The sequence below is a fragment of the Pangasianodon hypophthalmus genome, chromosome 26, assembly GCF_027358585.1.
Source record: "Pangasianodon hypophthalmus isolate fPanHyp1 chromosome 26, fPanHyp1.pri, whole genome shotgun sequence".
Lineage (NCBI taxonomy): Eukaryota > Metazoa > Chordata > Actinopteri > Siluriformes > Pangasiidae > Pangasianodon > Pangasianodon hypophthalmus.
This window is the reverse complement of record NC_069735.1, coordinates 20,197,009-20,221,110: the sequence shown is the minus strand read 5'-3', so window position 1 is coordinate 20,221,110 and position 24,102 is coordinate 20,197,009. Positions and strand designations below refer to the sequence as shown.

The following is a 24,102-nucleotide window of genomic DNA, read 5'->3' as shown; positions in this document are numbered from 1 at the left end:
CGGACTCCATCAATTAGTATGCATAGAATAAACGTGTCTTATTGCGAAAAGAAATGTGCCCTGGTTTGTAGACTACAGAGATCCTCACTTGTATTGCAGTCTGGTGGAAGACTGTCAAGAAGCTGCCAAGTTGATTCCGATCTAAAGATGTGATCGCACTGCTAAACACCTCTCTAAACACAGAGTCATTTCCCAACACTCCTGAATCCGGCTGCAAGATGAACTGTGCCTTCTGCTCACTGGACAGTAAGCCTAACACTGCAACCTGCAGGACAAAACATGCATTTCACACATTCTGTTCACACCAGCTCAGTGGTACAGCAGCTGCCTGCCCTCTCCCCCAAAATCCAGAGGCCAACTGGTACTACTATAGTCAATTGCAAACTCACAAGAAACATAGAGTTGGTGCAACTTTGATGTTACTCACGCTGGAGAAATTTGCATTTAGAATTTTGAGCTTTTCCAAGGGGGCATAATTGGAGAAATTGCCAAGGTTCTTTTCAAGCCACTTATTGCTGCCAGAAGTGTTGGAACGACAGCCAGGGTCTGAAAAGATCACAGACCATTAGTTAAATTAATCAGAACATTCTCAAGGGCTCTTGGTTTATTTCATTCAGGCAATCAATTGGCTTAATCTCAACAGGCTAAAAGAAGTATAAGACTGCCAGCTTTCTCTAGTAGAACAATTAAAAGGGGCCTATGTACCTGGGAGGTCAACTCTTGACAGGAAGGGAAAGATGAATGAAGTAAAGACCAACTGCTTCTGTTCCTCTTTCATGAGTGATTCCTGACTGCTAAGAGCTTCCACCCTAAGTTGGATGAGAACAGATCAGATTTTGTCATGAATTACTTCATCTTCATGTCCTAAATAACACACGTGGAGTTCTAAAATTCCATTGTCCATACTTACACAGCCTGGTAGCTCTCACAGCTGAAGCTTTTGGAACTGAGGCTGGACAGAAAGTCTGTGGACACTGATGACAAAAATGGTCTGAGCCTCATCTGGAACCACTCAGTGATGAAAGTGGCATTCATCAGCTGTGCTGCAGTGAAGTCCTTGATTATCACCTCCCAGATGGCATCAAGTATATTTGGGTCAGGCCGAATGCTGCTGTGGGTCTACATGAATGAGTACATACTTCAGTGCATAGCAGTGCACAAATGTTTTTGTTTTTTTTTTCACTACAGCGCCAATCAAATTTTCATACCATGTTTGAAAACCTGTCCAGTACATCATCCAAAGGTCCAGGAAAATTCTGGAAGAAAAGCTTCCAAGCGCCTTTAGAGTAGTTCAGGCTGCTTGGCAGTTTGCATGTGAGCAGTGTGGCCAGATCATCAGAGGATAGAACAACAACCTTGAAAGACAAGAAACAGAGGGTTCTGTGGTCAACTCATCTTCTGCGTAAAAGGACTGAACCTGAGGAGAGGTATTTTGTTCATAGAGGACTCACTGATGAACAGGCATAGGCAGGAATGCTGAAGTTACACAGTACTGCAGAAACATTTCCAGATGCGAACTCGCTATCAAGTGGGTGACTGTGCAGAACAAAGAATAATGTTATACATCTACTAAAAACTTTCTCTATAAAGTTTGCTCCTTTTCCATTTGATAAAAAAGCTCACCTGTCTACACCATAACAAGGGTTGTGGTTGATGATGCCAAGATTCAGTGTGTTCAGATCAGATTGGTTCTGTCGTGACACCCAGGACTGAACCACTGAGGAGTTCTCAAACAGCTTCAGATCAGCTATGTTTACCCCCATTAGATCCCTCACTGTGCTCACATTCAAGATCTGGCACACACAAAAACAGTTTTCATCAAGTTCATCTGCAGTTTTCTTTATTTTACTTCTTATAACTCAAGCATCCACTATGTTCATTTAATGTTTTATACCTTGAGAACAGCAGGGTCCAGACTAATGAATATGGTGATGTCCATACTGATGTTCTGGGTAGAAAGAGCTTGTATATCCTCCACAGGAGCTCCACCTATACACACACACACACACACACACACACACACACACATGTTAACAACTAAATTCATGGTGTGTGGGTGTGTGTGTGTGTATATGTGTGTGTGTGTGTGTGTGTGTGTGTGTGTGTGGGTGGATGCGGGTGTGCATATGTGCATGCGTTTGTGCATGCGTACTTTTCATTCAATCCAACTACTACTGTTCTAAAACACTACACCTGTGTGTGTGTTTAGTATTTCTGTGTATGTGGATGATTGTTTTACCCAGGTAAGGTCTCATAATTTGGTAGTATGTTTTGGCATTGCTGCGCTGATTGCTGAATGAAGTGTTGGCTGTGATGTACAGAGCGGATTTCTGTTCAATGGTACATGAGGAAAGATCTGGAAACAGGACCTCCCTACATAGAGAAAAAAAATGCAAACTATATGAGCAATAATGCACTCAAATTATTCTCAAATCTCTTTATTCATCCATGTTTGTGTATGTACAGTATGTACCTGTGAGTTTGTACTTACTTTAGGCTCTCAGCATTGATATTTTCCAGTACACTGATGTTTAAAGTACAGATGTTGGAACCAACTGCATTTATTTCAGCACTTCCCAGAGAGCGATTCCCCATGCTCAGATACCTCATAATAACCGCTTTACTCTACAAAATACACAAACATTATTCTAGTAGCAAGCACATCAGTGTCTGAGGATTGAAAATGCTTAACTAGTATGGTTTTGATTTTTACTGGTTTAAACAAGCTCTGACATACTTTAAGTTTAAGATAAAGACCAGACCTGGAGCTCCACCTTCTTCTTCTACACCAACTGTAGGAAATGTAAACACTTCCCTTCATACTAAAATTTCTCTCTCTCTCTCTCTCTCTCTCTCTCTGAAGGATCAGAGACGCTCTCTCTCCCTCTCTCTGAAGGATCAGAGATAATCCCTCTCACCCTCTATGAAGGATGGCAGATATTGTCTCACTTTCTTTGAAGGATCTCAGACGATCTCAATCTCTTTCTCTGTTTCTCCCAGAGGTGTTGAAAACATGGTCTTAATTCACAAATTGGTTGTAATACACATGAAGACAACACTGTGGTTGTACCCACAGTAGTAATCAATCCAAAAAATTTTTTACAGGTCTCACACACACACACACACACACACACACACACACACACACACACCCTTCTATTACCTTTTCTGGTTCCCAGAGTCCATCATTTGAGTCTATCAAAGAAGACAGTGTGTCAATTATGGTAATGTTCCACTTGCTAATGTCATCAATAGTGGCCACACGAGAAGCGGATCCCAGTAGCTGCAGCACACCATCAGTAAGGCCTGATGGGTAAATCTACACATGCACACAAAATCAACAATTTATTATATACCACCTAACACACACTGTCCAAAATGTTGTGTGGGTGAATCCACCACGCACGCAAAGACAGACATTAAACTCACAACACAAAAACAAACCCTGTTTGACAGGGGTACATTTTCAAAACATACAATATGCAAGTATCATATTTAAACCGACACTGTCAGTAATGTCAGAATTTTATGACTGAAAGGCACAAACAACCTCCTCTTTCGTGTAGTGCTACTGTAGTGCTAAAGAGTCCCAGTGTCACAGTGTTCAGTGCTGCTGACCTGGTTTAACTTGTTCAGAATGACGGTCTGGAGGCTGGTGTCCACCACTTTCTCAGTGATGGCTGCCAGGTTGTTCTGCAGGACAGCGATGTCCAGATACAGATCAAACTGGGTGGAGTTAAAGCCGAAAGGAAACGACGCATCTGCAATTGTCACCGCTGTGATGTTGCTCACTGTTAGACACAGAACAAAGTTAATCACTGAAGGACAGAATCTAAAATATATCCCTGTATCTCAGTGCTTTTTACACTGTAAAGTACTGTTACCTGTAGCACTTTCTGAGTTGCATTCTGTAAAGAATGTCCTCAGCTTCTTCATCGGGATCTTCTGCTTCCTCAGGACTGAAAAGAACTTCCTCCTTACATTCTTCAACAATGCACACACACAGACATAACATTAAATTAGTCCCAAAAGGTCTAACATTGGGTCAATAAATCAATCACAAGCGCAAATTTAAAACTGAACAGTTTTACATACAAAGCTAAGTGCGTTGCAGAGGTCTGATTTGAAATAGACAGCCAGGATGCCGATTTGCTCCACGGTCTGCTCATTCCACGTTGAGGGATTACTGATTAAGAAAAAAAAAATGTCTATGAGATCTTATTCATATCTAATACAATACAGTTATAGACACAAATCATTGTATTTGGTTTATGCCATTTTAACACCAAGTCTAACATTATTAGAACAATTTAAATGCAGTTACGGTTCAGAAATATTTTTCTACAGCTCAACCAAATTCAAAGGTATGCACTGATCTGCAAAAATCTCTGTCTCACCCATAAGCGGTGTTCCCACTGAGGAGCAAAGACTGTACAGCAGTGATCTGAGAATCAGAAAGATCTCCACAGTTCTTCAGTTTCTCCAACATGAGAGGGTGAGAGTTCTGGATGTAGGAGGAGTCCAGTGTGCAGGCCATATTCCCCAGAACCTCCACCTGATAACTGGTCAGGCTCACACCAGATATACCCTACAATGTCAAAAACCACGAAGGAGTGTCACATTAAAACGCAGAATCTGTAAGAACGGGGGTTCTTGTGAGGATTCCAATGTTTAGTGTCAAGATCTCTGACTGTCTTATGTTTGAACATGTTGAATTATGATCTCAGAGATTTGGAGTTCTTGTCTGAAATGTTGCGTTTGCCTCGAGACAGTTTAGTGTCTCCTGAGTGACTGAGCGATTTCCATCACTGCACCCTCTATGCCCAAAACTTTCTTTTCAGTATTTAGAGGTCAGAAAACCTGAGTACAATTCCTGATCTGGGAACCACCCAAAAGCATTCTATTGTTGTTCTATGTCACAGTCGGAATTGAACTTTGCTCACGTGGATTTTCATATGACTGCTATGCTGATGACACTTGATGCATCCTCTCCTTTCCTCCTATAGACAATCATTTTTCTGAATAGAGCATGTAGTAGATGGCAGCTCCTCAGCTGAAACTAAATCCCAGCAAGACTGAGTGCTGGCCAGAGTGTTGCTGTTGTGGAGATGCACGCCCACATCAAGATCTTGAGATCTCCATGGACAACTCTCAGATCTCAACACCTCACAATGCATGCAACCTTGGGGTATTTCTGGACAATCAATTGTCCTTCACTACTCATATTGCTAAGCTGACTGCTAACATCAGGAGGATCTTGAGGCCATTTCTATCCACAAAGCTCACTCAGGTGCTTGTTCATTCCCTCATCATCTTGAGACTGGACTACTGAATGTCGCAGTTCTGCCCCTGCATACCACCCGCCCGCTGCAACTGTTCAAGAGTGCAGCTGCCAGACTTGTTTTCAACCTTTCCACATTCTCCCACACCAACCCAGAGCTGTGCTCCCTCCACTGGCTTTCTGTTGCTACTGCATCAGATTTAAAACACAAAGACAAAAACGGACAAGCACATGCATACCTGAAGGCACTTATCACAGCCCACTCTCTACCATACTCACTGGCTGTCTTCAAACTAAAAAAACTCAAGACCCAACTCTTCACCAAGCCCTTGTATTAAAACTTCCATTAAACAAATCCCTTGTCTTTTGTCTCTGTTTTTTATTCTGTACTAACCACCAATACAGTTTCAGCGGAATGGTATTCTTACTTCCTATTCATAGACCTAGTGAATTAGCATATTAATATATGTTTTTGATAGGCCACAAAGCACTAATGTAAGTCACTCTGTAGAAGGGAATCTGATAAATGCTGTAAATGTATATTTCAACATTGGAATTTCATGAGACACAAATTGATTGAAAGATTGGGTGACTTGTTTTCCATAACATTTAAGTGCTAATATTGAGTGTTGGTCTATGAACATGTTATTGTGTATGTTTTACCAGGCAGTCCTTTGCATCATTGAACAGGATGGTCTTTTTGTCAAGGCCGTGGGAAAGAACGGAGAAATCTGCTCTGCCCACGGCACTGAAATATGACTGGCAGTTCTCCTTCTGTATCTTCTCATAGCTACAACACACACACATTACAGATAGCATATGACCCATATTCTTAACCTCAGATACTTGAAAACTGGGAATGCAGGGGAAGTGTGCCTTATCTTTTATATACGGTACATTGTGTACGTGAACGTGTTACACACCTGTAGTACAGAAGCATATCAGAGGGGACGTCAGTAAAGCTAACAAATGGATCGTCTTTCACGTAGTTGTACATGCAGGTCAGCTGAAACACAAAACACACTGTGACTGTGTGGTATCTCAGGTACCAGTAAAAGTTTGGGTCCACTTGCTACCTCTGTTTCAGACTGTGTGCGGAATGTGAATGAATATCAGAGTGTATGTACCTGAGCCTCTTTCAGGAGGACCTTGTCTCTGCCTGCACGTGGTCTACAGGCTTTGACTAGATCTTTGGCTTTCTGCTGTGGGAGAGTCTGAAGTGAGCTGCAGGTAAATCCCTGCAGTATTGATGCTGACAGGCTGTGGGGAGAAACACACACACACACAGTCACACACAGACATACACACACTGATGAACCAAAACACAACATCTTATTGGACTCTGGCAGAATCATATGCGTTATCTGGATTGTTCACCCAGTGGGTTATTTACACTGCCTATGTAAGCGAGTCAGGCTGTGTTTGTGTGTGTGTGTGTGTGTGTGTTTCTAACTCACTCTTCTGGATTATCACTGGCATTGGCCACTGCACCAAACAACATCATAGCCTGGTAAAAATCAAACAAAGAATTCAAAATTTTATTGATGCGTTTTACACCCTGAGATCCAAACTAGACAGGAATTCAGACCTCTGTAAGTGCTGTGATCACAGTCAAGCCATGTTACTCTAGGTTTTCAGTATAACAAAGTGATTTACATTTCTCTGACAATGTAGGTCTGTTCAGTTACCTGTTCGTGACTCCAGCTCTTGTTATTGATGAGTGAAACGTCAACAGAGCTCAGTGAGGTCAGTAGAACAAGTGGAATATACATCACGAGTGCATCCGGAACATTCTGTAGCACTTCAGTTTGGTCTACAGAGATTACCTGGGAGAAAGTGTGGGAGCAGACCTTCAACTTTTCCAGACTAAACAAACTGCATTCTGAACAAAGGATTGATTTTAAATTAAATTAAACTGGTATAGAACACAGTAATGTAAATCTCCATTTCAGTAATGTGCTGTAATGTATTTTGCATGTGTGTGTGCATGTGTTCTGTGTGTGCAAGAGAGAGAATACCTTCTGGACAAATGTCTTTTGCAGAATAACTGGTGCTGACAGAATGTTATTGATGAATGCTGGATTCTGCGATAAAGACAGAAGCTGAGACGATGGGATGATGGAGATGGTTGCAGAGGGAACGCCACCGAGGAGTGTTCCCAGGGACTCCAGAGAGGAGGCACTGCTGATCTGTGAGGCAAAACAATCAGATCTTCAACTTTAAAAAAAGGAAAAAAAAAAATATGAATCTGCTGTTTTCGATCTGAACGCAGGGAGTATTTAAGGGAGTATTTAAATTACAGCACTTTTCTTTATATACAGTCACGTCCATAAATATTGGGACATCGACACAATTCTAACATTTTTGGCTCTATACACCACCACAATGGATTTCAAATGAAACAGCTTTAATTTGAGGGTATTTACATCCAAATCAGGTGAACGGTGTAGGAATTACAACAGTTTGCATATGTGCCTCCCACTTGTTAAGGGACCAAAAGTAATGGGACAATTGGCTTCTCAGCTCTTCCATGGCCAGGTGTGTGTTATTCCCTCATTATCCCAATTGCAATGAGCAGATAAAAGGTCCAGAGCTCATTTCAAGTGTGCTATTTGCATTTGGAATCTTTTGCTGTCATCTCTCAAGATGAGATCCAAAGAGCTGTCCCTATCAGTGAAGCAAGCCATCATTAGGCTGAAAAAACAAAACAAACCCATCAGAGAGATAGCAAAAACATTAGGCGTGGCCAAAACAACTGTTTGGAACATTCTTAAAAAGAAGGAACGCACCGGTGAGCTCAGCAACACCAAAAGACCCGGAAGACCACGGAAAACAACTGTGGTGGATGACCGAAGAATTCTTTCCCTGGTGAAGAAAACACCCTTCACAACAGTTGGCCAGATCAAGAACACTCTCCAGGAGGTAGGTGTATGTGTGTCAAAGTCTACAATCAAGAGAAGACTTCACCAGAGTGTTCACCACAAGACGTAAACCATTGGTGAGCGTCAAAAACAGGAAGGCCAGATTAGAGTTTGCCAAACGACATCTAAAAAAGCCTTCACAGTTCTGGAACAACATCCTATGGACAGATGAGACCAAGATCAACTTGTACCAGAGTGATGGGAAGAGAAGAGTATGGAGAAGGAACGGAACTGCTCATGATCCTAAGCATACCACCTCATCAGTGAAGCATGGTGGTGGTAGTGTCATGGCGTGGGCATGTATGGCTGCCAATGGAACTGGTTCTCTTGTATTTATTGATGATGTGACTGCTGACAAAAGCAGCAGGATGAATTCTGAAGTGTTTCGGGCAATATTATCTGCTCATATTCAGCCAAATGCTTCAGAACTCATTGGACGGCGCTTCACAGTGCAGATGGACAATGACCCAAAGCATACTGCAAAAGCAACCAAAGAGTTTTTGAAGGGAAAGAAGTGGATTGTTATGCAATGGCCAAGTCAATCACCTGACCTGAATCCGATTGAGCATGCATTTCACTTGCTGAAGACAAAACTGAAGGGAAAATGCCCCAAGAACAAGCAGGAACTGAAGACAGTTGCAGTAGAGGCCTGGCAGAGCATCACCAGGGATGAAACCCAGCGTCTGGTGATGTCTATGCGTTCCCGACTTCGGGCTGTAATTGACTGGAAAGGATTTGCAACCAAGTATTAAAAAGTGAAAGTTTGATTTATGATTATTATTCTGCCCCATTACTTTTGGTCCCTTAACAAGTGGGAGGCACATATGCAAACTGTTGTAAATCCTACACCGTTCACCTGATTTGGATGTACATACCCTCAAATTAAAGCTGACAGTCTGCAGTTGAAGCACATCTTGTTCGTTTCAGTTGAAATCCATTGTGGTGTGTAAATGTTAGGATTGTGTCGATGTCGCAATATTTCTGGACCTGACTGTAAAGTGTAGTTGGTTAGTATTTGAACAGCAATACAAATTTGTTCTTTACAGGGGGATTTGGTGAAATTGCTCTAAACAGACTTGGTCTCGCTTCCAGTATCGTAGACTGACGTTCTTGACAAGTGTACAGTGTACACTCACATTAAAGCCCGCACTAATGATGCTCTGGATCAGGGCATTCACTTGGCCCTGGTCCCAGCCACTGATGTTACTGAGTGTAGACAGAGCACTGTTTATCACACTGGAGGGGGTGGAGCTTATCTGGCCCACAGTCAGGCCCACACACTGGCTGCCCAAAGATTGGATGGTGGATGCAGATACATTGGGGAACTTTGCTACCAGCACCGCTGTGACCTGAGAGGAGAAGAGGATTATAGTTAGCTTGCACTTTGACAGAATAACTGACTGACAGGGTCTCATTGATCGATCACCTCTGGATTCATTTCTGTGCAGAAGTTGTTGATGCTCGTCAGGATGGTCTTGATGTCTGCATCTCCAAGGTGAACAAACATGGAGGAAGGAGTTCGACACAGCAGCTCAGCTGGCAATCTATAAGATCACAAACAACCTTTTAAAAATGCGTACAAAGATATTTATCCTTGTATGTAGTCCGTTACCTAAGGGGGTTGAATTGATGAGGCTGGATGAATAAATAGAATAAGTAGTTGTTAGTGTGGAGTGTTACCCGAGTGGGCTGAAGTCAGGATTCTGGATGTATAACTCTGTTGTGTAGTACTCCAGGACACTGGCTGAAATTCCTGAGTTGTTGAACAGCTGAAGATTTTCTGCGTTCTGCAGGAACGCACTCGTCTAAAGGACACAATAAAACACACACATTAATACGTCACTATGGGTGTGTGTTGTGTTAGGTAGATAATACATTATATGTAGATGATCAGAAATAATCATGTGTGTAAATGTCTGAATGACTAACATGTATGATTACAGGTATGTTTGTTGTTGGTGTGCGAGTTTGTGTGTGTGTGTGTGTGTGTTAGTATGTTACCATGTTTCCTGTTAGGAATGACTGCAGGTCAGCGAGGTTAATGAAAGTGATGAAGAATCCGATGTTGTCAGCAAACCAGGCGGTGGAGTTCAGAAGAGGATCTGAGGAGTTATAGCAGCGGGGGCTGCCATCTGCAAGATACACATACAGATAGTTATGTTGAGACTCACATACTGTGCACACACAATTATAGGAAATGAAGCATGGATTGCTTCGATTGAAGGATATGCAGTACTATTCAGCAGAGAGAGAGAGAGAGAGAGAGAGAGAAGAGAGATATAGTTATTCTTACCGCTGCTGTTCAGATACACTTTTATGGAGCTATACACATCAGCTGGGGTGAAATCAGTTGTGGAAAAATTGTAGTTGTCCCCCAGGATAGACACCCTGCTCACAAGCACACACAAACACACATTTATACATACATACATATATACATATAGAAGTGATTTTAGTACAGATCCTCAATTTTTTAGCCAAGAGACAGGGGGCAGTGTTTGTGCTGACAACCCTGTGTAATGGTACATCAAACAAATACTCACAGTTTCCTGTATGACAGACAGGAGGCGCCACTGAGCTGGGCAGAGCTGATGAGCTGAGAACTGAGGTAGGGCAGGTAGTGAACCAGGGTGACATTAAACCACTGTTCTACATCAGCCTGAGACGAGGCATTGAGAGCACGAGGCCACACACACCCCAACGTGTGGCTGGCCAAAGCTGAGGATAAAACAGACCCCTGTAGAGAGAAACAGGGATTATTCTATGAGCTAATCCTGATATAATAAAGGCAAGTAATCCACATGGACTAAAAGGGTAGGTGAAATGAAGACAGGTGTACCATCTCCAGGTATTGATTGGTTCTATTGTAGTTGTTGAGGAGTGTGCAGAGCTCAGAACCATCAATGACTGTGTTTGGCCTGTTCAGAAACTCGCTGAGTTCTTCCGGAGAGATGGAGCACAAAAGCTAGAGGACACAGAGCAGAGACAACGCACTCGTTACAGAGGGAGATGTTGACAGCTCATTGGCTGCCGCTTAAACTATTAGTGAGCGACTCACTGACACGATCAGTGTTATAGAGCAGAAATACCTCTGCCTGTCGGTCAGCTGGGATCAGAGACAGGAAATCTTTCAGGTCAGGGAATCCAAAATTGAGGAACATCTGTTTCAGGAACACGTAGAAGCTTCCTCTGCCGTAGCAGCTCAGGCCTGTGAGGCAATATAGGGCACTAATGAAAAAAGTCTGTGGTGAATTCGGATTGATATTAGACCAGTGAATGTGGGACACTCCTGACTTAGCCCAAATTCTTCATCTGCCAATCACATCTACTGATCACTGCCTGCACACTGGACTAGGCTGAGTCAGCAAATACACAAGCAAGAACACGCACACTTGAAACACACACACACACACACACACAGAGACACACCTTGGCTGGACTGGTACTTGAGATAGTCTTGTGTGTAATTGAAGACAGTGTCGGACTGTGTTGCAGAGAGGTCACTGTACACATTATCAAGTCCTTTCACTCTGTAAACACAACGACATAGAAGTCAACAAGTTAAAAATCAAAGAAAGTAAAGAATAGATCTGTGCGTTCATGTTGAGGAGGAGCTCACATCTCTCTGTAGGAGTCACAGCTGATGTTCATGGGGATGATCGACAGGGTGTTTGGACCAATCCCAGGAAGGAAGAAGGAAAGGTAAGTCTGGAACCACAGGGCAAAGTCCCCTGGGCTGAAACTTTGGAAGTGAGGCACCAGATCCAAGAGTGTCATGTTCAGAATGGTGTCTGATATTGCTGAAGGAATGCTAGTCATGTTCATCTGCAAACACACAGCAGCACGGATTAACAGTCTGGACACACTCGGACTCCATCAATTAGTATGCATAGAATAAACGTGTCTTATTGCGAAAAGAAATGTGCCCTGGTTTGTAGACTACAGAGATCCTCACTTGTATTGCAGTCTGGTGGAAGACTGTCAAGAAGCTGCCAAGTTGATTCCGATCTAAAGATGTGATCACACTGCTAAACACCTCTCTAAACACAGAGTCATTTCCCAACACTCCTGAATCCGGCTGCAAGATGAACTGTGCCTTCTGCTCACTGGACAGTAAGCCTAACACTGCAACCTGCAGGACAAAACATGCATTTCACACATTCTGTTCACACCAGCTCAGTGGTACAGCAGCTGCCTGCCCTCTCCCCCAAAATCCAGAGGCCAACTGGTACTACTATAGTCAATTGCAAACTCACAAGAAACATAGAGTTGGTGCAACTTTGATGTTACTCACGCTGGAGAAATTTGCATTTAGAATTTTGAGCTTTTCCAAGGGGGCATAATTGGAGAAATTGCCAAGGTTCTTTTCAAGCCACTTATTGCTGCCAGAAGTGTTGGAACGACAGCCAGGGTCTGAAAAGATCACAGACCATTAGTTAAATTAATCAGAACATTCTCAAGGGCTCTTGGTTTATTTCATTCAGGCAATCAATTGGCTTAATCTCAACAGGCTAAAAGAAGTATAAGACTGCCAGCTTTCTCTAGTAGAACAATTAAAAGGGGCCTATGTACCTGGGAGGTCAACTCTTGACAGGAAGGGAAAGATGAATGAAGTAAAGACCAACTGCTTCTGTTCCTCTTTCATGAGTGATTCCTGACTGCTAAGAGCTTCCACCCTAAGTTGGATGAGAACAGATCAGATTTTGTCATGAATTACTTCATCTTCATGTCCTAAATAACACACGTGGAGTTCTAAAATTCCATTGTCCATACTTACACAGCCTGGTAGCTCTCACAGCTGAAGCTTTTGGAACTGAGGCTGGACAGAAAGTCTGTGGACACTGATGACAAAAATGGTCTGAGCCTCATCTGGAACCACTCAGTGATGAAAGTGGCATTCATCAGCTGTGCTGCAGTGAAGTCCTTGATTATCACCTCCCAGATGGCATCAAGTATATTTGGGTCAGGCCGAATGCTGCTGTGGGTCTACATGAATGAGTACATACTTCAGTGCATAGCAGTGCACAAATGTTTTTGTTTTTTTTTTCACTACAGCGCCAATCAAATTTTCATACCATGTTTGAAAACCTGTCCAGTACATCATCCAAAGGTCCAGGAAAATTCTGGAAGAAAAGCTTCCAAGCGCCTTTAGAGTAGTTCAGGCTGCTTGGCAGTTTGCATGTGAGCAGTGTGGCCAGATCATCAGAGGATAGAACAACAACCTTGAAAGACAAGAAACAGAGGGTTCTGTGGTCAACTCATCTTCTGCGTAAAAGGACTGAACCTGAGGAGAGGTATTTTGTTCATAGAGGACTCACTGATGAACAGGCATAGGCAGGAATGCTGAAGTTACACAGTACTGCAGAAACATTTCCAGATGCGAACTCGCTATCAAGTGGGTGACTGTGCAGAACAAAGAATAATGTTATACATCTACTAAAAACTTTCTCTATAAAGTTTGCTCCTTTTCCATTTGATAAAAAAGCTCACCTGTCTACACCATAACAAGGGTTGTGGTTGATGATGCCAAGATTCAGTGTGTTCAGATCAGATTGGTTCTGTCGTGACACCCAGGACTGAACCACTGAGGAGTTCTCAAACAGCTTCAGATCAGCTATGTTTACCCCCATTAGATCCCTCACTGTGCTCACATTCAAGATCTGGCACACACAAAAACAGTTTTCATCAAGTTCATCTGCAGTTTTCTTTATTTTACTTCTTATAACTCAAGCATCCACTATGTTCATTTAATGTTTTATACCTTGAGAACAGCAGGGTCCAGACTAATGAATATGGTGATGTCCATACTGATGTTCTGGGTAGAAAGAGCTTGTATATCCTCCACAGGAGCTCCACCTATACACACACACACACACATGTTAACAACTAAATTCATGGTGTGTGGGTGTGTGTGTGTGTATATGTGTGTGTGTGTGTGTGTGTGTGTGTGTGTGTGGGTGGATGCGGGTGTGCATATGTGCATGCGTTTGTGCATGCGTACTTTTCATTCAATCCAACTACTACTGTTCTAAAACACTACACCTGTGTGTGTGTTTAGTATTTCTGTGTATGTGGATGATTGTTTTACCCAGGTAAGGTCTCATAATTTGGTAGTATGTTTTGGCATTGCTGCGCTGATTGCTGAATGAAGTGTTGGCTGTGATGTACAGAGCGGATTTCTGTTCAATGGTACATGAGGAAAGATCTGGAAACAGGACCTCCCTACATAGAGGAAAAAAAATGCAAACTATATGAGCAATAATGCACTCAAATTATTCTCAAATCTCTTTATTCATCCATGTTTGTGTATGTACAGTATGTACCTGTGAGTTTGTACTTACTTTAGGCTCTCAGCATTGATATTTTCCAGTACACTGATGTTTAAAGTACAGATGTTGGAACCAACTGCATTTATTTCAGCACTTCCCAGAGAGCGATTCCCCATGCTCAGATACCTCATAATAACCGCTTTACTCTACAAAATACACAAACATTATTCTAGTAGCAAGCACATCAGTGTCTGAGGATTGAAAATGCTTAACTAGTATGGTTTTGATCTATTACTGGTTTAAACAAGCTCTGACATACTTTAAGTTTAAGATAAAGACCAGACCTGGAGCTCCACCTTCTTCTTCTACACCAACTGTAGGAAATGTAAACACTTCCCTTCATACTAAAATTTCTCTCTCTCTCTCTCTCTCTCTCTCTCTCTCTCTCTGAAGGATCAGAGATGCTCTCTCTCCCTCTCTCTGAAGGATCAGAGATAATCCCTCTCACCCTCTATGAAGGATGGCAGATATTGTCTCACTTTCTTTGAAGGATCTCAGACGATCTCAATCTCTTTCTCTGTTTCTCCCAGAGGTGTTGAAAACATGGTCTTAATTCACAAATTGGTTGTAATACACATGAAGACAACACTGTGGTTGTACCCACAGTAGTAATCAATCCAAAAAAATTTTTACAGGTCACACACACACACACACACACACACACCCTTCTATTACCTTTTCTGGTTCCCAGAGTCCATCATTTGAGTCTATCAAAGAAGACAGTGTGTCAATTATGGTAATGTTCCACTTGCTAATGTCATCAATAGTGGCCACACGAGAAGCGGATCCCAGTAGCTGCAGCACACCATCAGTAAGGCCTGATGGGTAAATCTACACATGCACACAAAATCAACAATTTATTATATACCACCTAACACACACTGTCCAAAATGTTGTGTGGGTGAATCCACCACGCACGCAAAGACAGACATTAAACTCACAACACAAAAACAAACCCTGTTTGACAGGGGTACATTTTCAAAACATACAATATGCAAGTATCATATTTAAACCGACACTGTCAGTAATGTCAGAATTTTATGACTGAAAGGCACAAACAACCTCCTCTTTCGTCGTAGTGCTACTGTAGTGCTAAAGAGTCCCAGTGTCACAGTGTTCAGTGCTGCTGACCTGGTTTAACTTGTTCAGAATGACGGTCTGGAGGCTGGTGTCCACCACTTTCTCAGTGATGGCTGCCAGGTTGTTCTGCAGGACAGCGATGTCCAGATACAGATCAAACTGGGTGGAGTTAAAGCCGAAAGGAAACGACGCATCTGCAATTGTCACCGCTGTGATGTTGCTCACTGTTAGACACAGAACAAAGTTAATCACTGAAGGACAGAATCTAAAATATATCCCTGTATCTCAGTGCTTTTTACACTGTAAAGTACTGTTACCTGTAGCACTTTCTGAGTTGCATTCTGTAAAGAATGTCCTCAGCTTCTTCATCGGGATCTTCTGCTTCCTCAGGACTGAAAAGAACTTCCTCCTTACATTCTTCAACAATGCACACACACAGACATAACATTAAATTAGTCCCAAAAGGTCTAACATTGGGTCAATAAATCAATCACAAGCGCAAATTTAAAACTGAACAGTTTTACATACAAAGCTAAGTGCGTTGCAGAGGTCTGATTTGAAATAGACAGCCAGGATGCCGATTTGCTCCACGGTCTGCTCATTCCACGTTGAGGGATTACTGATTAAGAAAAAAAAAATGTCTATGAGATCTTATTCATATCTAATACAATACAGTTATAGACACAAATCATTGCATTTGGTTTATGCCATTTTAACACCAAGTCTAACATTATTAGAACAATTTAAATGCAGTTACGGTTCAGAAATATTTTTCTACAGCTCAACAAAATTCAAAGGTATGCACTGATCTGCAAAAATCTCTGTCTCACCCATAAGCGGTGTTCCCACTGAGGAGCAAAGACTGTACAGCAGTGATCTGAGAATCAGAAAGATCTCCACAGTTCTTCAGTTTCTCCAACATGAGAGGGTGAGAGTTCTGGATGTAGGAGGAGTCCAGTGTGCAGGCCATATTCCCCAGAACCTCCACCTGATAACTGGTCAGGCTCACACCAGATATACCCTACAATGTCAAAAACCACGAAGGAGTGTCACATTAAAACGCAGAATCTGTAAGAACGGGGGTTCTTGTGAGGATTCCAATGTTTAGTGTCAAGATCTCTGACTGTCTTATGTTTGAACATGTTGAATTATGATCTCAGAGATTTGGAGTTCTTGTCTGAAATGTTGCGTTTGCCTCGAGACAGTTTAGTGTCTCCTGAGTGACTGAGCGATTTCCATCACTGCACCCTCTATGCCCAAAACTTTCTTTTCAGTATTTAGAGGTCAGAAAACCTGAGTACAATTCCTGATCTGGGAACCACCCAAAAGCATTCTATTGTTGTTCTATGTCACAGTCGGAATTGAACTTTGCTCACGTGGATTTTCATATGACTGCTATGCTGATGACACTTGATGCATCCTCTCCTTTCCTCCTATAGACAATCATTTTTCTGAATAGAGCATGTAGTAGATGGCAGCTCCTCAGCTGAAACTAAATCCCAGCAAGACTGAGTGCTGGCCAGAGTGTTGCTGTTGTGGAGATGCACGCCCACATCAAGATCTTGAGATCTCCATGGACAACTCTCAGATCTCAACACCTCACAATGCATGCAACCTTGGGGTATTTCTGGACAATCAATTGTCCTTCACTACTCATATTGCTAAGCTGACTGCTAACATCAGGAGGATCTTGAGGCCATTTCTATCCACAAAGCTCACTCAGGTGCTTGTTCATTCCCTCATCATCTTGAGACTGGACTACTGAATGTCGCAGTTCTGCCCCTGCATACCACCCGCCCGCTGCAACTGTTCAAGAGTGCAGCTGCCAGACTTGTTTTCAACCTTTCCACATTCTCCCACACCAACCCAGAGCTGTGCTCCCTCCACTGGCTTTCTGTTGCTACTGCATCAGATTTAAAACACAAAGACAAAAACGGACAAGCACATGCATACCTGAAGGCACTTATCACAGCCCACTCTCTACCATACTCACTGGCTGTCTTCAAACTAAAAAAACTCAAGACCCAACTCTTCACCAAGCCCTTGTATTAAAACTTCCATTAAACAAATCGCTTGTCTTTTGTCTCTGTTTTTTATTCTGTACTAACCACCAATACAGTTTCAGCGGAATGGTATTCTTACTTCCTATTCATAGACCTAGTGAATTAGCATATTAATATATGTTTTTGATAGGGCACAAAGCACTAATGTAAGTCACTCTGTAGAAGGGAATCTGATAAATGCTGTAAATGTATATTTCAACATTGGAATTTCATGAGACACAAATTGATTGAAAGATTGGGTGACTTGTTTTCCATAACATTTAAGTGCTAATATTGAGTGTTGGTCTATGAACATGTTATTGTGTATGTTTTACCAGGCAGTCCTTTGCATCATTGAACAGGATGGTCTTTTTGTCAAGGCCGTGGGAAAGAACGGAGAAATCTGCTCTGCCCACGGCACTGAAATATGACTGGCAGTTCTCCTTCTGTATCTTCTCATAGCTACAACACACACACATTACAGATAGCATATGACCCATATTCTTAACCTCAGATACTTGAAAACTGGGAATGCAGGGGAAGTGTGCCTTATCTTTTATATACGGTACATTGTGTACGTGAACGTGTTACACACCTGTAGTACAGAAGCATATCAGAGGGGACGTCAGTAAAGCTAACAAATGGATCGTCTTTCACGTAGTTGTACATGCAGGTCAGCTGAAACACAAAACACACTGTGACTGTGTGGTATCTCAGGTACCAGTAAAAGTTTGGGTCCACTTGCTACCTCTGTTTCAGACTGTGTGCGGAATGTGAATGAATATCAGAGTGTATGTACCTGAGCCTCTTTCAGGAGGACCTTGTCTCTGCCTGCACGTGGTCTACAGGCTTTGACTAGATCTTTGGCTTTCTGCTGTGGGAGAGTCTGAAGTGAGCTGCAGGTAAATCCCTGCAGTATTGATGCTGACAGGCTGTGGGGAGAAACACACACACACACAGTCACACACAGACATGACACACACACACTGATGAACCAAAACACAACATCTTATTGGACTCTGGCAGAATCATATGCGTTATCTGGATTGTTCACCCAGTGGTTATTTACACTGCCTATGTAAGCGAGTCAGGCTGTGTTTGTGTGTGTGTGTGTGTTTCTAACTCACTCTTCTGGATTATCACTGGCATTGGCCACTGCACCAAACAACATCATAGCCTGGTAAAAATCAAACAAAGAATTCAAAATTTTATTGATGCGTTTTACACCCTGAGATCCAAACTAGACAGGAATTCAGACCTCTGTAAGTGCTGTGATCACAGTCAAGCCATGTTACTCTAGGTTTTCAGTATAACAAAGTGATTTACATTTCTCTGACAATGTAGGTCTGTTCAGTTACCTGTTCGTGACTCCAGCTCTTGTTATTGATGAGTGAAACGTCAACAGAGCTCAGTGAGGTCAGTAGAACAAGTGGAATATACATCACGAGTGCATCCGGAACATTCTGTAGCACTTCAGTTTGGTCTACAGAGATTACCTGGGAGAAAGTGTGGGAGCAGACCTTCAACTTTTCCAGACTAAACAAACTGCATTCTGAACAAAGGATTGATTTTAAATTAAATTAAACTGGTATAGAACACAGTAATGTAAATCTCCATTTCAGTAATGTGCTGTAATGTATTTTGCATGTGTGTGTGCATGTGTTCTGTGTGTGCAAGAGAGAGAATACCTTCTGGACAAATGTCTTTTGCAGAATAACTGGTGCTGACAGAATGTTATTGATGAATGCTGGATTCTGCGATAAAGACAGAAGCTGAGACGATGGGATGATGGAGATGGTTGCAGAGGGAACGCCACCGAGGAGTGTTCCCAGGGACTCCAGAGAGGAGGCACTGCTGATCTGTGAGGCAAAACAATCAGATCTTCAACTTTAAAAAAAGGAAAAAAAAAAATATGAATCTGCTGTTTTCGATCTGAACGCAGGGAGTATTTAAGGGAGTATTTAAATTACAGCACTTTTCTTTATATACAGTCACGTCCATAAATATTGGGACATCGACACAATTCTAACATTTTTGGCTCTATACACCACCACAATGGATTTCAAATGAAACAGCTTTAATTTGAGGGTATTTACATCCAAATCAGGTGAACGGTGTAGGAATTACAACAGTTTGCATATGTGCCTCCCACTTGTTAAGGGACCAAAAGTAATGGGACAATTGGCTTCTCAGCTCTTCCATGGCCAGGTGTGTGTTATTCCCTCATTATCCCAATTGCAATGAGCAGATAAAAGGTCCAGAGCTCATTTCAAGTGTGCTATTTGCATTTGGAATCTTTTGCTGTCATCTCTCAAGATGAGATCCAAAGAGCTGTCCCTATCAGTGAAGCAAGCCATCATTAGGCTGAAAAAACAAAACAAACCCATCAGAGAGATAGCAAAAACATTAGGCGTGGCCAAAACAACTGTTTGGAACATTCTTAAAAAGAAGGAACGCACCGGTGAGCTCAGCAACACCAAAAGACCCGGAAGACCACGGAAAACAACTGTGGTGGATGACCGAAGAATTCTTTCCCTGGTGAAGAAAACACCCTTCACAACAGTTGGCCAGATCAAGAACACTCTCCAGGAGGTAGGTGTATGTGTGTCAAAGTCTACAATCAAGAGAAGACTTCACCAGAGTGTTCACCACAAGACGTAAACCATTGGTGAGCGTCAAAAACAGGAAGGCCAGATTAGAGTTTGCCAAACGACATCTAAAAAAGCCTTCACAGTTCTGGAACAACATCCTATGGACAGATGAGACCAAGATCAACTTGTACCAGAGTGATGGGAAGAGAAGAGTATGGAGAAGGAACGGAACTGCTCATGATCCTAAGCATACCACCTCATCAGTGAAGCATGGTGGTGGTAGTGTCATGGCGTGGGCATGTATGGCTGCCAATGGAACTGGTTCTCTTGTATTTATTGATGATGTGACTGCTGACAAAAGCAGCAGGATGAATTCTGAAGTGTTTCGGGCAATATTATCTGCTCATATTCAGCCAAATGCTTCAGATCTCATTGGACGGCGCTTCACAGTGCAGATGGACAATGACCCAAAGCATACTGCAAAAGCAACCAAAGAGTTTTTGAAGGGAAAGAAGTGGATTGTTATGCAATGGCCAAGTCAATCACCTGACCTGAATCCGATTGAGCATGCATTTCACTTGCTGAAGACAAAACTGAAGGGAAAATGCCCCAAGAACAAGCAGGAACTGAAGACAGTTGCAGTAGAGGCCTGGCAGAGCATCACCAGGGATGAAACCCAGCGTCTGGTGATGTCTATGCGTTCCCGACTTCGGGCTGTAATTGACTGGAAAGGATTTGCAACCAAGTATTAAAAAGTGAAAGTTTGATTTATGATTATTATTCTGCCCCATTACTTTTGGTCCCTTAACAAGTGGGAGGCACATATGCAAACTGTTGTAAATCCTACACCGTTCACCTGATTTGGATGTAAATACCCTCAAATTAAAGCTGACAGTCTGCAGTTGAAGCACATCTTGTTCGTTTCAGTTGAAATCCATTGTGGTGTGTAAATGTTAGGATTGTGTCGATGTCGCAATATTTCTGGACCTGACTGTAAAGTGTAGTTGGTTAGTATTTGAACAGCAATACAAATTTGTTCTTTACAGGGGGATTTGGTGAAATTGCTCTAAACAGACTTGGTCTCGCTTCCAGTATCGTAGACTGACGTTCTTGACAAGTGTACAGTGTACACTCACATTAAAGCCCGCACTAATGATGCTCTGGATCAGGGCATTCACTTGGCCCTGGTCCCAGCCACTGATGTTACTGAGTGTAGACAGAGCACTGTTTATCACACTGGAGGGGGTGGAGCTTATCTGGCCCACAGTCAGGCCCACACACTGGCTGCCCAAAGATTGGATGGTGGATGCAGATACATTGGGGAACTTTGCTACCAGCACCGCTGTGACCTGAGAGGAGAAGAGGATTATAGTTAGCTTGCACTTTGACAGAATAACTGACTGACAGGGTCTCATTGATCGATCACCTCTGGATTCATTTCTGTGCAGAAGTTGTTGATGCTCGTCAGGATGGTCTTGATGTCTGCATCTCCAAGGTGAACAAACATGGAGGAAGGAGTTCGACACAGCAGCTCAGCTGGCAATCTATAAGATCACAAACAACCTTTTAAAAATGCGTACAAAGATATTTATCCTTGTATGTAGTCCGTTACCTAAGGGGGTTGAATTGATGAGGCTGGATGAATAAATAGAATAAGTAGTTGTTAGTGTGGAGTGTTACCCGAGTGGGCTGAAGTCAGGATTCTGGATGTATAACTCTGTTGTGTAGTACTCCAGGACACTGGCTGAAATTCCTGAGTTGTTGAACAGCTGAAGATTTTCTGCGTTCTGCAGGAACGCACTCGTCTAAAGGACACAATAAAACACACACATTAATACGTCACTATGGGTGTGTGTTGTGTTAGGTAGATAATACATTATATGTAGATGATCAGAAATAATCATGTGTGTAAATGTCTGAATGACTAACATGTATGATTACAGGTATGTTTGTTGTTGGTGTGTGAGTTTGTGTGTGTGTGTGTGTGTGTTAGTATGTTACCATGTTTCCTGTTAGGAATGACTGCAGGTCAGCGAGGTTAATGAAAGTGATGAAGAATCCGATGTTGTCAGCAAACCAGGCGGTGGAGTTCAGAAGAGGATCTGAGGAGTTATAGCAGCGGGGGCTGCCATCTGCAAGATACACATACAGATAGTTATGTTGAGACTCACATACTGTGCACACACAATTATAGGAAATGAAGCATGGATTGCTTCGATTGAAGGATATGCAGTACTATTCAGCAGAGAGAGAGAGAGAGAGAGAGAGAGAGAGAAGAGAGATATAGTTATTCTTACCGCTGCTGTTCAGATACACTTTTATGGAGCTATACACATCAGCTGGGGTGAAATCAGTTGTGGAAAAATTGTAGTTGTCCCCCAGGATAGACACCCTGCTCACAAGCACACACAAACACACATTTATACATACATACATATATACATATAGAAGTGATTTTAGTACAGATCCTCAATTTTTTAGCCAAGAGACAGGGGGCAGTGTTTGTGCTGACAACCCTGTGTAATGGTACATCAAACAAATACTCACAGTTTCCTGTATGACAGACAGGAGGCGCCACTGAGCTGGGCAGAGCTGATGAGCTGAGAACTGAGGTAGGGCAGGTAGTGAACCAGGGTGACATTAAACCACTGTTCTACATCAGCCTGAGACGAGGCATTGAGAGCACGAGGCCACACACACCCCAACGTGTGGCTGGCCAAAGCTGAGGATAAAACAGACCCCTGTAGAGAGAAACAGGGATTATTCTATGAGCTAATCCTGATATAATAAAGGCAAGTAATCCACATGGACTAAAAGGGTAGGTGAAATGAAGACAGGTGTACCATCTCCAGGTATTGATTGGTTCTATTGTAGTTGTTGAGGAGTGTGCAGAGCTCAGAACCATCAATGACTGTGTTTGGCCTGTTCAGAAACTCGCTGAGTTCTTCCGGAGAGATGGAGCACAAAAGCTAGAGGACACAGAGCAGAGACAACGCACTCGTTACAGAGGGAGATGTTGACAGCTCATTGGCTGCCGCTTAAACTATTAGTGAGCGACTCACTGACACGATCAGTGTTATAGAGCATAAATACCTCTGCCTGTCGGTCAGCTGGGATCAGAGACAGGAAATCTTTCAGGTCAGGGAATCCAAAATTGAGGAACATCTGTTTCAGGAACACGTAGAAGCTTCCTCTGCCGTAGCAGCTCAGGCCTGTGAGGCAATATAGGGCACTAATGAAAAAAGTCTGTGGTGAATTCGGATTGATATTAGACCAGTGAATGTGGGACACTCCTGACTTAGCCCAAATTCTTCATCTGCCAATCACATCTACTGATCACTGCCTGCACACTGGACTAGGCTGAGTCAGCAAATACACAAGCAAGAACACGCACACTTGAAACACACACACACACACACACACACACACACACAGAGACACACCTTGGCTGGACTGGTACTTGAGATAGTCTTGTGTGTAATTGAAGACAGTGTCGGACTGTGTTGCAGAGAGGTCACTGTACACATTATCAAGTCCTTTCACTCTGTAAACACAACGACATAGAAGTCAACAAGTTAAAAATCAAAGAAAGTAAAGAATAGATCTGTGCGTTCATGTTGAGGAGGAGCTCACATCTCTCTGTAGGAGTCACAGCTGATGTTCATGGGGATGATCGACAGGGTGTTTGGACCAATCCCAGGAAGGAAGAAGGAAAGGTAAGTCTGGAACCACAGGGCAAAGTCCCCTGGGCTGAAACTTTGGAAGTGAGGCACCAGATCCAAGAGTGTCATGTTCAGAATGGTGTCTGATATTGCTGAAGGAATGCTAGTCATGTTCATCTGCAAACACACAGCAGCA

General features: G+C 42.6%; 4 protein-coding genes across 4 annotated transcripts; all 4 read right to left on the bottom strand.

The window, feature by feature from the left end:
* Positions 1-13: 13 nt before the first annotated feature.
* LOC128317507 (uncharacterized) lies at positions 14-10,749 on the bottom strand. Its single transcript, XM_053229709.1, has 26 exons — positions 10,496-10,749; positions 10,204-10,334; positions 9,883-10,007; positions 9,629-9,746; positions 9,339-9,551; positions 7,300-7,470; positions 6,970-7,107; positions 6,739-6,788; positions 6,409-6,541; positions 6,205-6,287; positions 5,945-6,071; positions 4,398-4,588; positions 4,096-4,186; positions 3,885-3,984; positions 3,619-3,791; positions 3,164-3,319; positions 2,492-2,625; positions 2,240-2,373; positions 1,895-1,989; positions 1,624-1,793; positions 1,452-1,536; positions 1,209-1,355; positions 911-1,119; positions 706-809; positions 428-546; positions 14-265 (listed from the first exon to the last, which is right to left on the bottom strand). The coding sequence occupies exons 1-26, from the start codon at positions 10,632-10,634 to the stop codon at positions 14-16; spliced, it is 3,588 nt and encodes a 1,195-aa protein (XP_053085684.1). The 5' UTR covers positions 10,635-10,749.
* LOC128317515 (uncharacterized) lies at positions 10,621-12,027 on the bottom strand. The gene is made up of 5 exons (XM_053229717.1): positions 11,822-12,027; positions 11,632-11,732; positions 11,292-11,410; positions 11,042-11,167; positions 10,621-10,939 (listed from the first exon to the last, which is right to left on the bottom strand). The coding sequence occupies exons 1-5, from the start codon at positions 12,025-12,027 to the stop codon at positions 10,742-10,744; spliced, it is 750 nt and encodes a 249-aa protein (XP_053085692.1). The 3' UTR covers positions 10,621-10,741.
* A 55-nt stretch (positions 12,028-12,082) lies between these two features.
* On the bottom strand, positions 12,083-22,796 carry LOC128317506 (uncharacterized). Its single transcript, XM_053229708.1, has 26 exons — positions 22,542-22,796; positions 22,246-22,376; positions 21,925-22,049; positions 21,671-21,788; positions 21,381-21,593; positions 19,342-19,512; positions 19,012-19,149; positions 18,781-18,830; positions 18,453-18,585; positions 18,249-18,331; positions 17,989-18,115; positions 16,442-16,632; positions 16,140-16,230; positions 15,929-16,028; positions 15,663-15,835; positions 15,207-15,362; positions 14,544-14,677; positions 14,291-14,424; positions 13,964-14,058; positions 13,693-13,862; positions 13,521-13,605; positions 13,278-13,424; positions 12,980-13,188; positions 12,775-12,878; positions 12,497-12,615; positions 12,083-12,334 (listed from the first exon to the last, which is right to left on the bottom strand). Exons 1-26 carry the CDS (start codon positions 22,678-22,680, stop codon positions 12,083-12,085), a joined length of 3,588 nt encoding a protein of 1,195 aa, XP_053085683.1. The 5' UTR covers positions 22,681-22,796.
* LOC128317514 (uncharacterized) lies at positions 22,667-24,083 on the bottom strand. Its single transcript, XM_053229716.1, has 5 exons — positions 23,878-24,083; positions 23,688-23,788; positions 23,338-23,456; positions 23,088-23,213; positions 22,667-22,985 (listed from the first exon to the last, which is right to left on the bottom strand). Exons 1-5 carry the CDS (start codon positions 24,081-24,083, stop codon positions 22,788-22,790), a joined length of 750 nt encoding a protein of 249 aa, XP_053085691.1. The 3' UTR covers positions 22,667-22,787.
* Between the last annotated feature and the right edge of the window lie 19 nt (positions 24,084-24,102).

Excerpts from the sequence above, each read along its gene's own strand:
- LOC128317515 (XM_053229717.1), bottom strand. The coding sequence starts at position 12,027 with ATGAACATGACTAGCATTCCTTCAGCAATATCAGACACCATTCTGAAC. Across the intron at positions 11,733-11,821 it reads TGTGACTCCTACAGAGAGAT|AGTGAAAGGACTTGATAATG; the intron begins GTGAGCTCCTCC and ends TTGTGTTTACAG. Across the intron at positions 10,940-11,041 it reads CCAATCAATACCTGGAGATG|GGGTCTGTTTTATCCTCAGC; the intron begins GTACACCTGTCT and ends TTCTCTCTACAG.
- LOC128317506 (XM_053229708.1), bottom strand. The coding sequence starts at position 22,680 with ATGTATGTATGTATAAATGTGTGTTTGTGTGTGCTTGTGAGCAGGGTG. Across the intron at positions 13,863-13,963 it reads TGGACCCTGCTGTTCTCAAG|ATCTTGAATGTGAGCACAGT; the intron begins GTATAAAACATT and ends TGTGTGTGCCAG. Across the intron at positions 13,425-13,520 it reads CTGCCTATGCCTGTTCATCA|GTTGTTGTTCTATCCTCTGA; the intron begins GTGAGTCCTCTA and ends TTGTCTTTCAAG.
- LOC128317507 (XM_053229709.1), bottom strand. The coding sequence starts at position 10,634 with ATGTATGTATGTATAAATGTGTGTTTGTGTGTGCTTGTGAGCAGGGTG. Across the intron at positions 6,072-6,204 it reads GATATGCTTCTGTACTACAG|CTATGAGAAGATACAGAAGG; the intron begins GTGTGTAACACG and ends TGTGTGTTGTAG. Across the intron at positions 2,374-2,491 it reads ATCAATGCTGAGAGCCTAAA|GGAGGTCCTGTTTCCAGATC; the intron begins GTAAGTACAAAC and ends TTCTCTATGTAG.
- LOC128317514 (XM_053229716.1), bottom strand. The coding sequence starts at position 24,083 with ATGAACATGACTAGCATTCCTTCAGCAATATCAGACACCATTCTGAAC. Across the intron at positions 23,789-23,877 it reads TGTGACTCCTACAGAGAGAT|AGTGAAAGGACTTGATAATG; the intron begins GTGAGCTCCTCC and ends TTGTGTTTACAG. Across the intron at positions 22,986-23,087 it reads CCAATCAATACCTGGAGATG|GGGTCTGTTTTATCCTCAGC; the intron begins GTACACCTGTCT and ends TTCTCTCTACAG.